Source organism: Daldinia childiae (assembly GCF_008694065.1).
Source record: "Daldinia childiae strain JS-1345 chromosome Unknown Scaffold2, whole genome shotgun sequence".
Lineage (NCBI taxonomy): Eukaryota > Fungi > Ascomycota > Sordariomycetes > Xylariales > Hypoxylaceae > Daldinia > Daldinia childiae.
In genome coordinates this window covers 1,608,973-1,627,060 of record NW_022984643.1, presented here as the reverse complement: position 1 = coordinate 1,627,060, position 18,088 = coordinate 1,608,973, and the positions used below count along the sequence as shown (strand labels likewise).

Below are 18,088 nucleotides of genomic sequence, written 5' to 3'. Positions count from 1 at the left end.
TTGAGGTAAGTCTTCATCATCTCAAACATCCACTCTAACTATTCACTATCCCATCCTCTCACATATATCCCTAGAGATACCTCGAGGACTCATGGATGCTTATACTATTTCTCTTGCAGGCGGCGAATCGTATTTAGGGAGTCCTCTACTTAGCTCTCATCTAAGCAACATGGATACCTCTCGACACCTAAGCTCCACTGGTCATAATGACCGGGGTGGTGTAAGTATCCCTTCGTTCCAAGACTTTACAGGTAACATATTGCTAACAATGGCATCCAAGACGCATAATGACAGAACAAACCTCGAAGAATCAATGCCTTCCACTCTACTTCCCTGCCTCGTTATTCTTGAGACCACCCCCCTAAGCCGACACACTTCGGACAATATCCTCGATTTCGGTAGATTTGCTACGGACCAATTTGAGTTCAAACTCAAGCTCATTGCTCACCCCGATACGTACCATCTCATTAAACTCAATATGTATCGCAATGTTGAGGTTGGGAATAGCCATGGGGGAACCACTTGGATCGCCGGGGTGGATTTTTATTTACAATCAATGTCGCATGTTTCATGCACTAGATTGTCGCAGGATGCTACTACATCCTATTTAAACCGGAAATTTAATCCACTAGATCTCTGTGAAGCCCCTTTACAGGCATCGTCGGGCTCGCTTCGCTTGTCGTTGCGATGCTCTCGAGCACTCTTGTATTATGAAGAGGCTCGACTAATGGGCGAGACTGAAAAGGGGCAGATCAAACTGCTCCAGGGCTTTGCTGATTCGGTCAGTACAAACACTCCTCGTGAGGTTACGTTCCTGGTCGGCGAAGACCGAAGTGCCGCAAAAGAGAAATGGCTACAAGAGATTGCCATGATTGAGCCTAGTAAATACTTCGCGGATAGATCAAGCAAGCTCAGCGCCTTCAAGGCCATCTCTTTAGTTTCGGGCATGGTATCAGATCCGCTCGCTCGCTGGTTTGCTCGTTCTCCGAAGAAAGAGCTTATCAATATCCGGAATATCCTCGAGGCGGGTGAAAAAGATGCTTCTGAAGGCACCCGGAATGTCGTAAGACCTCCTATTCCAACTATAGGAATAATTTCGAGATTCTTCGACGACCGGCAGTTCAAGATTACTCAGGCCTACGGTACTATCGACCATATAACTCGTGCTCAGATCTTTAGCGACAAAAGGATATTACAAGAGTTTCAATGCCACATAATCGTTCTCCCAGAGAGCCTCGACGACTTAGACAATCCTTCAACCGTGGCCGTCGCAGTCCGCATAAGTCCTGGCTCTAACACTCACCTCCCAAGTTCAGCTACGGAATGCGAAATCCGGGTTTTGCAGGTAGAGCGCACCAAGAACCCACTATACGACGTCAATATAGCCAAAGAACTACCCGAAGTACTGGGCAGGATTGCATATGAAAATCTCGAAGAGCCGTCAGCAATGGGTCCCGAAGACTTTGTCAGCTATTGCAATGTGATCAAAGATGCAGAACAGATAGGTGCTAAGAAGGCCAAGGCTATACGTACCGAGCTAGAAGGAATTCTTTCAGGATTCTGGGTGTCTGAACGTATGGTGGACATCTCGGTTCTAAGAAAATTCGTTGCGAAGCACAAGAACTATCTTCGTATGCCCCAAGTCAAGGATATGACTCTAGAACGCAAGCTTGCAACGTGGAATGCTAGAGCAACCGACACCGTCTTCACTCTCTTCGGTAGTAGGTTTAGGGTCTTCCTCGCAAAGATCCCGCTCGAGCCGTAGTACGAATCGTGCGGCGGATTTGGGAGGAGGGCCAGCTTTAACCTCCAGCGTCCAGAGGGAGAGAGCTATGGCGACTATATCCAACGGATGCTGACGAACGATGATACCTTAACTTGCAAGATTACGCCTAAGCTCGTCCCGAAGATATTAGAGCAGGAGATGGAAGCTTACGCAGAGATTCAACACCCTGCTTCCACACGACGCGGGAATCCGGTGCCTAGTCTATTAGCACTAGATATCTACAGATGGTTACCCAGCTTAGAAAAGCCTAAACCTCACTCTGTAGTCAATCACTTCGCCATATTCCCGGGGATGGCACACGCTCTGGCCGGTACAGCGCCAGCCCACTTACAATCGATGTACAACGACTTCGACGAATGCAAGAAGCAGCTGTTTAACGAAGAAATGAAGCGTCTTCCCTGCGGACTAGCAGTAATTCCAGGAGTAGCCGCGTCTGGCAGGTTAACATTCGTCAAGTTTTACGCCCTGATGCACATAGCAGAGCAGACTCCCCCTGGTTCTCGCAATCGGGTCTTGATCTTAGCAGAGCAGCACCAGGTTCTCGATAATTATGAACCAAGCTTCAGGCGCTCGCTTGAGGAATACGGAGCACCTCCCCATGCATTTCCTCGTATAGAAAGGGTCTATACAACGTCTACGGACATTAGAGTGGCGGTGGACACCCTGAGCCAGCCAGCTTCCAGCCAGGTACCCAACGAGCTCGATACCATAGACCAATATCTCACCAAGTCGATCTTAGATGAATTCCATCAGCTTGCGGAGCAGGAATCGGAGAGAAGAGCCTCCAAGGATGTTAATTCTACTTTACTACAAGTCCAGAACCGCTCAGAGGAATACAATCTGTTCAATCCCTCAGACAGACGCGTTGACGAGCCAATCAATAGTATCTACAAGGCTAAGCTACAGGAAGCCGACATCGTCCTCGCTACTCCCTCGACAGCCCGCAGTATCCTTTTCAGACAGGAATTCCATCCGACTCTCGTCATCATGGACGAGAATACACGCTCGAGAGAGATGACGACGATCATGACCATCTCCTCATTCCCCTCCGCGAAATTATTCATGCTACTTGGCGACCCTCATCAGCAAGTCCCGGTAGTTAACCGCCGTAAGGACACGCTCGTAGCTTTCGACAACCAAATCGGCCTATCGTGCTTGGACAGGATCAAGCGCGCCGGTGCTGCTCTCCCCGGGCTGTTCTACAATCACCGGCAATACGGATGCTTGCAGGAGATGACAAGTGAATTGTTTTACGAAAATCTGATGAAGTCCAGCATCCAGGATCATTTCCCACCATCTGTCAACGTCGTTCAAGGCATAATCGCCGAGTTGACCGGCCTCCGCAAGAGTGTCCGTGTCATCGTCGACATTACCAACTCTGACGAGCAGGGTGTATTCAAGTCATTCAAGAACGACTATCATGTTCATTACGTACTCAAAACTCTAGAACGGTTCCTGAATGATCCCGCATTTACATCGGTAGACGGCAAACGACCCGGAACCATCGCCGTTCTATGTTACTATAAAGCCCAAGTCACGGAGATAGAGCTTGCTCTCCGTCGTCGAGAAGTACTACAGTCTCGCCTTCACACCACTGCCGAGACGATAGCCAAGCGAGTTCGCGTTGGCACAGTAGACAGCTTCCACGGCGAAGGAGCAGACCTCGTAATCATTGATTACACGCGAACCACAAAGCCAGGATATACCGGAAACGTATTTTTGAACGCTACTGCGCATACGCGCAGTATCCAGGGGGAGATCATCCTAATGAACCAATCGAGTTACGCAAGTCAGAAGAAGAAAGCCAGACATTCACCAGCAAGGCACCTCTGTATGATATACGAATATCTCGAGGCCAAACAGTGCGTCTCGAAGATACTCTTCTGCAACCACTGCCTTGGCTGGGGCCACGAAGATAGACATTGCGTCGAGAGGGCGACGTGCAGTAGATGCTACGAGATAGGCCACATCAAGTCGTCGTGCCCCGCAGTCCAGTGCGCAAACTGCGGCGAGCTGGGACATCTCCTTATCGAGTGCAACAACCTTGAACCGGCCAAGGCTTGCTCCCGCTGCGCAGGCGACCATTTTCAGGTAAACTGCACCGAGAGCCCGGAAGTCTACTGCACGGACTGTAACAACCCAGGACACTTCCCCGGAAGAGACCTTTGCGCAGCCGCCTGGCGACTTCTGCATCAGCAGCAGCAAGGCGTGTTGTTGGGTGATTTTGCGGAGAAGGATTCGGAAGAATGGTAGGAATGGTATACGCAAAGCTCGGAGATGAGCGTTCGTATATTCGTAGGTAGTTTCACGAATATTGGCTGATGCTTCATGTACATCTTGCTTTACATCGAAAGCACTTTCTAAATATGTTGTGGAGTAGATCCGAATCCTAGGAAAAGAAGTAGCAAGATGTTGTCTTCAGGCAGCTGCAAGGAATACCTATAAGCTACTAAGTCATTCGATCAGTTCACAGAGATAATGATATTGTATTGTACAGGAGTACCAATATGGGGGCAGCTCCCTCGGGGGGGTTTAAATACTTTTACAAGTGCCTAGCAACTCTCTCTTAAGTAGCATCCTCTTATAATATGCAATCCCGAGAATTGGCAATTGGTATAGGCTCGGTTAAAGTGCATGTATTTGCCTCCCGTAAGACGGTGGCACGATTTACATGACTTTCAGATCCAGCATTACTTACAAGAGTCTTTGTTTTGTTGTCTTGCTCGACCGTGAGGAAGGCAGCAAGGACTGTCATCAGTTCGAATAAGAAACATGGGAACAACTTCGCTATTCTCCGAGGAATTCTAAGCTAACTATAAGAGTATTAGGGTATAAGTGATACTGGTATGAATTAAGTATAAATCCACATGAGATAAATATATAAGGAGCGCTACGCGCCCTCGAAAGAGAGTAGAAGGTTAAGCGTTAATAATTTCACATTACTACACGACTACTATATAGCAGCAAAGCTGCTACTTCTAACATTTACTCTACGTATGACATCCATCAGGGAGTATCTCTGACAGGGAGCTATACATGAGGTACTGAAAGTATTCTTTACTCTAGATGCCTTATCCATGTAACTACCTAGAATCCTAAACATTGGGCCTACATCATTTAGCTCGTTATAAGTTTTCTCATTGTCACGACTATTCAACGTGTTCGGGTTCTTGTCTCACCATGCGAATGCAGGAAAATGGGTTGTTTAGCAATGCTTTGTTGTTGTGTTATGGTGATGCGCGTTCGAGTTATAGATATTCACAATGCGCCTTCTTTATCATGGTTATAACATTGGTAATTTAATACCTTAAGGTGTATTGGATTAGTTGTGATATTATAGTGTAGTATGTATCAGTTGAATAGTAATAATAATGTATAGTAATGATAGGTATGTGTGCAAGACTAAGTATTGAAGACTCAGTGTAACGGTGATGATGAAGTTTTCATGAGGTGGAGTACGCTGATGTGCAATAAATGAGAAATCAAAAACTTATCAGTAACGAGTATGACTGCTAATTACAACCTATCCTCCGCCGCGTGTATTCCTAACCATACCAATGTCCTTTGCACCTGTGAATATTATGCTAATGTACTATACACCAACTCTAAACCTCTTAAACCATCCAGCAGTTGGAAGCCTAGGCGAGAGTATCTTATATGGTAATGAACTTGATTGTTGTAAAAGGGAGAGAATATCTCTCCTTGACTATCTATAGTATATGTATGATTATCTTACATAATGGTAGGCTATCGATAAAGTCTATCACTACCTCTCGCTCCAGCATCTGTTGCCAGAACGGCGGGATGCGCTGGTCGTTGGGTGGTTGCATCACCCAAACTAAACCCAAGGCTACTAGGGCTTCGGCAACACCTGTTGGCAATCTGCCAAAACCGGTGGTTGAGTCTCCGTTAATACGTAAAATACCCTGTAGCACAACGAGTTGTGCTAATTGGAAAGCTTGCCGGCAAGGCTTTCCAATTAAATACGTTGAAAACCAAAGCCGATGGCTTCGGTTTTTTAAGAGAGGTACGTACCTGATTTTAGACTAAACTACATTTGTACATTTCGGGTAAACTTCAGCCAATAGGGTAAATGCAAAGTCGTAAGGTTTTACTAGCTTGAAAATCCGATCCCTCTACAACTCTATATACTAAATTTAACTTAGGAAAGCAAGCTTTCCAATAACTTCGAAGTATTCTTTCGCCGGTACGTGGTCGAGGATGCCATCGCAATTTTCCGGTTTCCACTTGCCGTGGTGGCCAATGGTGTAGACTTGGTTGAGTTCGCTCATGACATTGCGATAAGGTGCACCACTGCTAGGTTGTCCGTACGGATTCATCTTCATCAAGACTTCGACGATCTTTTCGACATCGAACCATTGTCGCGGTCCGGCAGTCGCGACGGCGTGGCACCAGTATTGGAGCGGGTCTTCAATCCACCTAGTATGATAAACTCCTGTCTATCGTCATATATTAGAGGTGGCATCAAATCATTACGTTTGGCGGCTTTTTTGCCATTTGCCAACCTGATGGCTATATTAATCCAGGAATCTTCGGCATATAAATGGTAAACCGTTACTGGTTTTCCCTAGCCCATATGATAAACCCGACTCTTGACCTACTCCTCTTAGCCGGAGACAAGAGTGGTTCGCTGATGAAAAGGTGGTTTGCTCCGGTAATATTCAGTCCCGTGCCACCCGCTCCAACTGTGCACAAAAGTACAGCCAATTTTTTTAAGTGCTCGATGAGATCTTTCAAAATCGCCACTGATTCGGATTGCTTCCAACTGTTCCTTGACAGGAAGCTTTTCCAGTATGCCTTGGCCGCTCTGGCTTTCGAAGATGTAACCGTCCCATTGAATTCTGTAGCCCTTATAGTATTGTGCTCCAAGGCCGCGCAAATTATATGAATTATATCTAGAAACATGATATAATTTGAGACAATCATAACTTTCTCGTTATGCCTTTCGAGTTGGATAGACTTAACTGTAGCAATGAGGCTGCAGGGTCTAGGTGAGAAGATCGCCTCATCTAGCTAGCTTTCGAGATAGGTAAGCCATTGCTGTCTTGCTACTAATATGCCCGCCATAGGACTTTTTAGCAGAAGCTGTTGGACTGACTAGGTATTGAATTCAATGACTGTGTATCACCTTTTACCTTGTAATAAAAGTGACGTTTTGCTGTATTGATGATGTAGAAGGGAAGATCTATGAAAGTGGGGAGAATCTATCCACAATTGGATTAGAGGGTGTGTGGGACACAACTCTTAGTCACATGACCATAATCCCAACAGAAGTATAATGTTGTAAAGTAATATAATAGGTATTAGTGTATAGTAGTGATGAAGTAGGTATAGTAGTAGTTAACTATGCATATGTAGTAGTAGTTGTGTATAGTTAGGTAGTGTACCAAAGACTTAATATTGAAGACTTGGTGTGATTGTGATAATGAAGTGTTCCAATGGTATTAGATTTTTGGAAATCTAGTAGGAGGTGGCCATGTTTATATAATGTTAGAAAAAAATGTAGAGGGCGGTGTGTAATTATATTGCCCATTGCGCATGTTTGCGAATGTGATCATACATAGGTACCTAGATATGTAAGGAAGGTACGACAATATTAGTGCTGTGATTATGCCTAAGGAAAGTGCAATAAAGGTATATAGGTATTTAATATTACTCTAGCAACTACAGGAACGACAGGAACTGCAACAGCTGCAATAACAGGTAGCAACTGCAACAATTTAAGAGATAACTACCTATGTACAGTAATTACAACAACTGTAGTAGTTTCTATTTAATAACACCTTCTCTTATATTAAATATCTAAGGTATTTGATGCAACTACCTTACGTAATTCCTTCTTCTTTCCTCGCAACTATGTTAGAACGAAGCTTCTTTACAAGCATTACGTAACTACTTTAAGCTTCAAGAGTTTCTAAAGTCGTGTCATTTCAATATGTCTATTCGCATTTACCTTAGGTATGTGGAAACTGTTTAGATGAAGGATCGACCTACGCTTTTGATACCGTTCCCGTCAATGTGATGCTACGAGTGAAAGTAAAAGTCCATGGTAGTACCTAATAGAAGTAAACTACTACCTAACCTATAGAGAAGATTATCGAGAATAAATATTCCCGAATACTTATAAGTACATGTAGATTATGTAGTTAGAGAACGGAACTATTAGAAGTCTATAGGTAGCGCCACAAGTATACGCCACAAAATTAGCCACCCCCTTTCATCCGAGGATATTAGGTATCTTAATCAACTAAAAAAATATCTAACCAGGCCCTGAATAGGTAGGTAGCATATTCTCGTAGCATAGGTAGTCTCTCCTCTATATGACTACCTAGTAATGAGATTATTTCTTGCACCAAGTTTGATGGGTTAAGATTATTCTGAGCTATGTAAAAATGGATAAATACACCAGAATCACTTATAACACTCGAAGTGATGATGATCAAATCTGTCAACGCCCAATGGGCGTATAAACAGATACTTAATCTAGCTAAGAGGTAGGGTGGCAGAGTACACTTATAAACCCTTAACGCAGCAATGGCGTGAAAGATGACTGGATTATGGGAATAAAGCCAGTGTTTCGCCTGACGTAAGAAAATAGGTATATTTGATAGTTAATATAACTAAAAAAGAATATAAAATACTAAAGAAGCACACCGTTACACTACATATGTAGGCAGGCAAGCCACATTAATAACGTAATTACGCACTAAAGTCCGCCCGTAATCTCCGTATCTTCTCTATTTACTAAGGTACTCTCTTTGTTATCGAGTTCTATGTATCATCTATGAAGTCTTATATCCAGCTTCGTACTACAGAAGCCTTAGAGGCCCTAAAGCTCCTATCTATTACACCTTAGATTGTTATCCTTCCCTAGTATCGAACTTCTATCTTCTCCTAAGCCCACTGGCTCCAACTCCTATTTACATCTACAATATCGACTCTCAACATTTTCAAGGCGATTATAGTTGTGAAGATGTCCGCTACAAACCGCTCCCTCTGGCAGGACAAGCCCGGCGTGCCAGGGGTCATCCGCGAAAGCCCAATTCCCTCTAAACTCGAGGAACATCAGCTTTTAATTAAAGTCCGCGCTTGGGCTATCAATCCTTGCGACGCCATCATCCAGGACAAGGCATTGCCTTTCTTCAAGTACCCTATCATTCTTGGTCAAGATGTTTCTGGCACTGTCGAAGCCGTCGGTTCTGGTGTCGCGGCTAATTTCAAGGTCGGGGATCGCGTTTTTGGCTTTACCGTAAATAACGGCTTCCAGGACTATGTGGTACTCGACCAGAGAGTCTCTGCAAAGATTCCGGACTCGTTATCCTACGCCCAAGTTGCCGTCTTTCCCCTGTGCCTCACTACCTGTTCTGTCTCGCTCTTCAGCAAAGACTATCTTGGCTTGCCCTTCCCGACTCTAAGTTCCGCTCCCACCGATAAATCGCTCTTGGTCTGGGGAGGCAGCTCAGCCTGTGGCAGCAACGGTATCCAGTTAGCCAAAGGTGCGGGTTTCCGAGTAATCACTACTTGCTCTGCTAGCAACTTCGACTATGTGAAAAGCCTCGGAGCCGACGAAGTCTTCGATCGTAATAGCCCCACTGTCGTCGATGACGTTGCCGCCGAGCTTGATAAGGGTGTGTGCGTCGGAATATACATGGCTGCCGGAAGCGTCGCTGAAGCCTGCCAAATCGCGTATAAGTCCAAGCAGAAGCCATTTGTTGTTTCTACCAACCCCGTAGTACCTGAAGAGGTCCCAGAGGGCGTAACAGCTAAGTTCACCTTTGGTACTGGGGGCGATGATCCATTTGCAGAGACGCGCCCCGCCACTTTCGGTGGGTACTTTCGGGATGCGTTACATAAAGGGGTATACAAGGTTGCCCCATCACCACAGGTGGTGTCGAGGAAGGGCCTTAACGGCATCCAGGATGCATTGGATATCTTTAAGAAGGGAGTTTCATCAAAAAAGTTGGTTGTGGAACTTGAATAAAATCGGTTGTAGTTATATGATATCTAGTTGAGTTAACTTGGACACTTATAAGTACCTAACCTAATATACCTAGACCTAGGTGATTCCGCTAGCTTGGCATTTTAAGTAGTTTTAGCATAGCCCATATGCTATAGACAGAACATTCAAATCAAGTGAATTAATCAAATTAGAAGACGAACACTATCGGGATACTGCTAGAAGAGTGCCGGGATCTTCGTGTATAAGATCAGTGTTTAATGTATTTTCATCTTTGAAATTCAACCTAAATGAACCCTTTTATTTCTTCGTCAGCGGAGGAAAAGGAGGTACCCGGTTACCAACTTCCATATTACAGAATTGGACTTGAGCTGATGAAAATAGACGCAAGGGAATTGTACTTTCAGGGTCTGCTTAAGCATATGTCCGTATTGTCCGCATTGTCCGACGACTCACTATTTCCTTGGAAGGGGACATGGGTCGCCTGAGCTTATATCGGTATTTTACCTATTTTAGAGCCTACCTAACCTCCGAGTCTAAACTCCGGGTCTAAACTCCGAGTAAGTCTAAGCTTGATCGTTAACTTCGGACCAAAGGCCATTATACAGCAACGGAGATTATCCGATTTAACTTCATGATTATTTAAGTCATGAAAGTCACTATACTTATTCGATCTAAGGTGTATATCTTTATGAAAGGAACTGCTTAAATGCCTATTCGGTAATGTGCGAGAGAACCATAGTAAACAATGTAGTTACACGTACTGGTTCAAGGAGATCGGGATCACCCATCTTGCCACCTCTTGCTAACTCCCTTACGAAGCAGGTGTAGACTACGAAATGCTTCCAGTTACTTGCTCCACGGTAATGCCCTATCCCATACTTGCTTAAAGAACCGAAGATATTGTGAGAAGCCCTGGTAGGTAGTTATAAATCATCCAAAAGATACATCGGGGCTTACATGAAAACGACACATAAAATACCGCTGAAAATATAAAACATATTAAGGGTTCAAACGAGGTTTTTTGCCTCATATCACGTCTCTTGGGATAAAGGGGTCCTCAAGGAAACAGGGCACACCTTGTCCTTTCCATCCAGTCGGTAACACCCTAGTCCTTGTACATCATATTTCAAACGTCTTTTAAACCCATGGAGATTGACCAATACTCGAGGAGCAGCATCTAGATGCCGCACAGGCCTTACGTGTAAGATGGTTAATAATATTAGAGCAGTTTGATATATATTGATCTACGTTGACTAGTCAGTAATAGGTCATATATCTTCATATACGGGTTTAGTTACTACCATAATATCGTATGATAAAGTGTAATCAGAATATTAAACAATCATCCCAGCGCTCTTCTTCATATTGTCTACGTAGCAAGGAAAATGAGCCCTTTCAACTACCTGTTCACTTCTTCCAGGGGCCAATAAGTATATTTCTTTACTATCTTGAGTAAGACTCGGCATCTCTCGTCATATCTTTCTATTAACCGCAAAATGCCAAATATACGTTCAACCAAGTCTCAGTTGCAGAGCCTCGACAGCTCGAATGCGAAGATGCATACATCAGTCGAACAACTACTTAGGAAAGATGGTGTTATACCGCTATCTACGGATGACATTAGTGGGTACTTCTTTCTAACTGACATACAGAAAAGTAGTAAATCCGCTAACTCGTAATGGGCGGATAGAGTGGCTACAACTAGACCAAGATCCGTTGAAGCTTTCACCTGAGAAACAACCCAGCCCAATGAAAACTACTACGAGGAAAAATTCGCCTTCTAGCAACACTCTAGAGTTCTTGTTTCCCCTACCACCATCAAAATCAGTTGGTACCCACCGTTCCCCCAACCTCTCCCCTTACTCCTCCGTAGCCCCATCCACATCCTCGTCTGCGGAAGACCTTCGAAGAAACGGAAATAGTGAATTCGCCGAAATAGCAGCTCAGATTATCCGCCGTACCCAATCCGCAGCTGAAATTCGAAATCCCGTCCAATGGAAGCCGCTGCCGGCTAGACCACTAGAATGCAAAAACAAACAACAAAGGGAAGTAGATAAGGCAAAGCAAAGGAGTCCTCGACCCACACGACCACCAACAGAAAGCCCACCAGCAAGTGTAAAGGGTAACCAACAGCTCTCGCTATTCGAAAGATCATCCTCTTCAGCTCCTGTAGTTAGAACCAGAACGTCGACTGAGGAAAACTCCGAGAGAAAAGAGCGGCCGACTATGAAGCCCCAGCTGACTACGAGTGAGGATATCACACCTATAAATCCGTTGGGCTTGGATACAGGACACCAGGAGAGTATAATGAGATTTACAGCGGAACAAGTACTATGGCTGCATCAAAACTACAGGGGCGAGGCTACGTTCTTGAAGGCGTGGGGTCTCCACATTTCTAGGGGCGCCGAGAGAGAAAAGGGACGTGAAATCATGGAAATGCTTATGGCCGCAGAGGCAAAGGAGAAGGAACAGTCAAAGCACCAAAAACTTCAAGGCCAAATTGACAGGGCGCAACATAAAACGACACCGGCCTTAGAATCAGGGGATAAGGGTGCCTTAGATATAATTGAGGAATAAAATAGGGAGGGGGCTATCCCTATGCATAACTGAAAAGAATATCGGGTTGAGTAGCTAGAAGATAATTAGGGACTCTGATTGGTATTGTTAGGTAATTTGTAATTGTACTTGTAGGAAAGCTTGTCGAGAACCTTCGCGATCATAAACTTCTCGTGGAAAAAAGAACATGTTATTCTCCTCGCGGATCGTAGAATCATTGTTTTAAGCGCCTAGATACTTAGGTACCTAGATAATAAGTTAGTTTTATTACTATGATCACATACTGCCATGATTCTAGATGATATACCTAAGATTAAGGACTTGCTTATAGCCACAGGCTCCCATAGTTAGGTTAGAGTGCCTCGCAGAACCACGAAGTTGCTTCCATGCTTAGTTCTACTTCGTCACACATACACTTCCAACTTGCACAGTTCATAAGATACTTATTATCTATCTAGGTACTTAAATTAACACCGCGAAATACGGCTAATGCTGTGATTTACTAATGGTAAACGCATTGGGAGATTCGAAGGCAACTATTTTGGAAGTCGAATACTCCGTTCAAGCTACACCCTCTAACAATGGTGATTGTCGAACCCTACCATCACATTCCAGTTCTACTCATCATTGAACTTTTGGCCCCTCACATGAGCGCTCGCATCGTGCGTCTGGCAAGCATTCATAATATCTTGAGCGTATTGGGCGGATTTAAAGTGGTATTTGAGTTTTTTTTTATTCACCTGAAGCTCGCTGCTTAATCCGGATCATATCATTGTTTAGCAACGTATCCTTCTCGAGCCCATTGACAACTTGATCTAGTAGTGCCGCTACGAATTCGCGCAAGTCGATGTTTGGGAGCTCAGGGATTATCTGCCTCTCCCTACCCGGAGCTTCAATAAGCCCGGGCTCAGCGACATAGGACTGTACGGAACCCTTGTAATGCTCCGCGTATGCAAGAATCCGTGACTCGGCTTCACCCTGTGGGAGTGCGATGGATTAGCTTCATAGAGTACGGAGTGGAGGTTGGAAGATAGCATCGTATCCATATGTACTCGCATTAGACCGAAGTTCATTAGACCGCTATTGGCGAGCTCTTTCGGCACCTCTGCCGGGCTGCGCGGGACAAAATGACCGCTGATGTAGATGAAATGGAGCGGCGGGTCTTGGTCGTGATATAGATCCGTGAGAGCCCGGATCCCTATTGCTGCATAGTCGCGGAAGATCTCGCAAGCATCTTCGAAAGGGACTGTCTTAAGTTTAGACGGTGTCACGGCGATGGTCCTGATCTAAGTCAACATACTAAATGTGCAAGGCAACAAAAGCATGGGTCATATGTACCAGATACAAGCATCCGTATCCTCTAGCTCGCGCTTGACGCTATTGGAGTAGCTTTCGAAATTGTCGTAAATAATAGACTTTAGCTTCGTAGAGCTAGGCTGTCCGAGGGCAACGATAGACGTGATGGCTGGACATAGAATAAAAGAGCTTGACGGATAAGTTACTCCCCCACAAAGCCGGTTGAACCACCGACGATTAGCTTCATGATGATAATTACCTATATAATACCTGTGCTCTAATGAAAGGTAGAAGGAAATAAGGCCTAGTTACCATGTGTTTGCTAACCTCAAATATTAACCTCCTTGTCCTACTTGACAAGCACAAAGGCATCGTCCATCCCTTGCATTGCGGCGTTTTGCCCTACTGCCGAGACTTTCATAGCTGTATAGAACTCTAGAATAATTCAATGTGAAAATCGAGTATTACTTATACCTACGACTATAATTAAAGGTAGTAATGTGTTTTCACCTGTGTAGACTACATGTTATTCATCGATGACTGTGCTTGTCATCTCCTTCATTAGGGCCGGCGTGCTGCGGGAACTTTATGAACCCCTGACCTCTCGGACCCCTCTATTTCTACATCAAGCTGATATACCGATAGGTGACCCACCAACATTTTTTTTTAGTATTGGACAAGCAGGGTGAAATTAGATTGCAAGATGAAGTCAAGTCGAGTCAAGCCAAAAGTCAAACTCCGGAATTTAAGTTCTTATGGCCGATTGAGAGATAGCACGCCGTTATAACAACAGCCTATCGTGGTGGCTTACCTTTATCTATTTGTAGGGTCTTTGTGGGGGTAAGACCCTCTGGATTCGATATTTCGGTCTCGATGATAAGTCTGCTATTGGATATATAAAATAGCAACAAGACGAACACCACTTAGGCGGTCGGGAACAAACTTTTAATACGCTATGGCCTTACAGAATGTGGCTGAGATCTGGTTCAAGATTCAATAAGCCTTTGGCTAATAGAACAGCATTACGAGCGAATCTTGCGCTGGGTGGGGAAAATTAAAGACGACTCGGCGGGGGAAGTTTGACGGATTTGGCCGCTTCTTAAGCTTTCACAAAGCACATCTACATAGTATTCTAGTTGGAGAATTGGGCACACTAGCAGAGAAGCTCGAAAACATGACATCTAGCAATGAAATATGCCAAACAAAAAAGGGCAGTATATGAAAAACAGCTGGCTAGACTGGAAAGTGTTATTGTTCAGCTGAGTTTGACAACTCGGTTGGAAAAGTAAGTAATATGATAATAATAATAATAATCGCGGTACGGTACATGGAGGAATCAGGTATTGTAACCGATTTTCCCTCAGGCTCTCCGTTTTCCCTCTCGCCCTACTGTACTCAGAAGGCCCATCTGCCACCCTTGCTCGTTCCCTTGTGACCGTTTATCTTCTGTCTTCTCCGGATTCTCCCATCGTTCTTCTTTCCTACTCACACATACCTTCTCTCCCGAATCTTCTTTTTGTCCTGCGTGTTGTTTCTCTAAGTTGTGCTGTTGTCATTGTTCTGTCCTGAACGACATGCTCTCTTTTCCCACTTATATGGATTTACCCTGCCTAAAACGGTATCGGGGCGGATTGAGTATACTGTACATGCGTATTGCGGAAGGGGAGCGTTTCTTAACCCGGAAGAAATCCTCAGCGTCAGCGATGCAGTAAACTCGAGCTCTATTCTATATAACTGAAGAGCTAGGCTTACGAAGCTTGCTTCTATCATCTACTCGATCTCGTCGGAGAAAAATTGATCGAGAACTGGAGCGTACAGCGTACGTATGGGCACCCAACGTCGCGCAAAACGGCCCACAAACCAACAATGGGATTTCGACCGGGATGATAGTCTCCGCCATAATTGCCCATAGTTACAGGGATCAGTTCATCAGTTAATCAGACATTCAGCGACGACCACTTCAATTCGGTCTTACGGAACATTGATGGAGATTCGTATAAATCAGCGATGTTTTCTCCTTGTCTAGGTTCCTACCAATCTCCCAAATTATTCGCTTGGAGTTAATTTTCGACTCACCAACAACCCTCACGAATAAGTCTGAGTCAAATTGACATTACCGTACGGCATACGGCATCTCCGTTTCGAGGTCCTTGTGGCAACACATAGGATTTCTACCTGTCACTTGTAACACGAGGCACCCGAAACTATTGGCAACAGCCAATTATTGGAAGACGCCGGCTCTTCAAGATGAATGATAGGGATGAAGAGGGGCCTGAATAAGAAGTCCTCAGTCTACCTACTACTGATCGGCAGGCAAAATTACAGGCCGATGCTCTATCGCGTACGTTTACCTACCGGAAAAGTACTTTCGTCGTTTGACCGGCACATGGGGACCGCCACATTTATTGTTCACCCTTGCAGTCCATAGCATTGGATTACTGGGAAATTCCTATTGGTTCTATGTACACTCCGAGGTACATTACATTTATACATGCATCTGCACAGAGTCGGATGTCAGCATGCATGTGCTATGCAATATATATACTATGCCGTATGTATATGTACCCGTTCAGCGTCAGCATTTCAGGCCGACAACTACATTTGAGTATCCGATTCCTTCATCATTGGAAGCACCGAGTACAAAGATCATCCATGGCACGCTTGATAATGCTGGGGGCATTCTAGGTTGGCTAGGACTGTCGGGATGCTAAACCAACCAATATAGGTACCTACCCTAGGAAGACTTTGAGCTGCCATGGAAATTTGAACTTCGAGATTGGGATACCATATCGGCCGGTTGTCAAATCCAACAGAAGTATAACCTTACCAAGCTGGCTTTCGTTTCCTCATCTGTTAATGCTGGAATTGTCGGTCACCCCTGTGGAAATCATTGAGTTTGGGACTATTGAGTCTAACACTTACTTCCTACGAGGCCACCTATTATTACAATATGAACTGCTACCCCTTAATGCTAAGGGATATCCAGAGAGCACGATGAAGTTGAAACAAACTCATGACACGGGGGAGCAGTCTGGTCGGATATTCGAAATATGAGGTGGGATCTCTACAGACACGATCTGTACCGAGAACTTTCCATGTGCTCGACAGCAAGAATACGAACAGCCTCCCTTGGATACTAGGAGTTGGAGGCAAGAGTGAGGCTTCTACAGGATATAAGTAAGCGCACTTTAGATCTAGATGATCTAGACCTATGGTTATGTCTTATGCCTGATAATTAGTCGCTCCTCATCCATCTGCGGAGAGACGGTGGCGATTCCTCGTCCTGGGCAGCAAGAGCTTCTTTTCATTTTCATTTCTCCGTCTCTTGCATTTACATCTCGTCAGATCGAATAGTTGTCGGTTTCGCGATTTGTAGGTAAGCCTTTTTTTTATTATTTTTTCATTATGTTAAATATGTCGTGTTCCTAAAGCCACTTTCGTCAAAGCAACTGAAGAATGACAGTTGTTTCGGCCTTAAACCTGTCGGGCAATATTCGGATTAACGTTTTATTATCCTAACAGGCTTAGGTACATCTTGTAGGTACATCTCGTTTTATCTATTGGGTCCTTTGTTATCCCACCAATGGTGTGACCTCACGGAGTAACGGGGTGGAACGTTAAGCTGTGACTTTTGAGCCAATCATTTAACTTTCTTTCTCGCAGGCCACACAGCTCCTGCGTTTCCTTTCACCACTAAGCCGCCTCCTTTTTTTATTTTTTATTTTTTTCTCCTCCCTCTTCCCTGACCACCCCTAACAGCCTAAATAATTCTAATCGCGCATCGACGCATGATTTCTCATCGTTTCCCCTCTAAACCTATCTAGGATTAGCGTAGGTGGGCTAAGTACTACCTGTTCCTTGCTTCTCTCGGATGGAAGGTGGTGCCAGCAGTCAGAAATTTTCTTGACCTACCCAGACCTTCAATCCCATCACTCAGCTCACAGCTTCCAGCTCAACCCCCCCCCCAGAGCCAAAGTTCCAGCCAAAGAATCCAGCCAGCACTCTTAGCCCGTAGCCCAAACAGGACCGGGCCAGCTCGCCAAAAAGACAAGTGCCTCTTCCTTACCTACTTACCGCCCTTCCCATCATTTCGCGCCTAGCAAACACGCACGGAGAGACGAGAAAAAGAAAGCGTGTGATTGAGGTGTCGTCACTCACCACCCGTTAGTTTTTAGCTTAGGTAGGTAAAACCTTGTTATCTGCCTCTTGTCTCTCTTATTATTTTCGTTATCGTCGTCTCCTCTAGTCTACAAGTCTACCTAGGTATCTATCCTGTCCGTCCTAAACTCACTGATCCTCGTTCGAGTGGCATTCGGGTGTTCCGTATGTACTGTGTCCAAATATAATGAGCACCACTACTGAAAAAAAAAAGGATAACCTTATATCCCCGTCACAACCTTGGTCAGCACCCCTTCAAGTGTCAGATGGTGTTGATGCGTTGATGCGCAGTGCTGCATTGAAACGATCAG

The 18,088-nt window shown here is 44.8% G+C and overlaps 4 protein-coding genes across 4 annotated transcripts; 3 read left to right on the top strand and 1 right to left on the bottom strand.

The window, feature by feature from the left end:
* Positions 1-313: 313 nt before the first annotated feature.
* Positions 314-1,765, top strand: GL218_01358 (uncharacterized protein; the record flags this gene model as incomplete). Its single annotated transcript, XM_033577824.1, has 1 exon — positions 314-1,765. One exon carries the CDS (start codon positions 314-316, stop codon positions 1,763-1,765), a length of 1,452 nt encoding a protein of 483 aa, XP_033437849.1.
* Positions 1,766-2,077: 312 nt separating this feature from the next.
* GL218_01357 (uncharacterized protein) lies at positions 2,078-4,039 on the top strand (the record flags this gene model as incomplete). Its single annotated transcript, XM_033577823.1, has 1 exon — positions 2,078-4,039. One exon carries the CDS (start codon positions 2,078-2,080, stop codon positions 4,037-4,039), a length of 1,962 nt encoding a protein of 653 aa, XP_033438690.1.
* Positions 4,040-8,780: 4,741 nt separating this feature from the next.
* On the top strand, positions 8,781-9,788 carry GL218_01356 (Zinc-binding alcohol dehydrogenase domain-containing protein cipB; the record flags this gene model as incomplete). Its single annotated transcript, XM_033577822.1, has 1 exon — positions 8,781-9,788. The coding sequence occupies one exon, from the start codon at positions 8,781-8,783 to the stop codon at positions 9,786-9,788; it is 1,008 nt and encodes a 335-aa protein (XP_033438691.1).
* A 3,267-nt stretch (positions 9,789-13,055) lies between these two features.
* On the bottom strand, positions 13,056-13,866 carry GL218_01355 (uncharacterized protein; the record flags this gene model as incomplete). The annotated part of the gene is made up of 4 exons (XM_033577821.1): positions 13,056-13,301; positions 13,376-13,604; positions 13,662-13,754; positions 13,826-13,866. The coding sequence occupies 4 exons, from the start codon at positions 13,864-13,866 to the stop codon at positions 13,056-13,058; spliced, it is 609 nt and encodes a 202-aa protein (XP_033438692.1).
* Between the last annotated feature and the right edge of the window lie 4,222 nt (positions 13,867-18,088).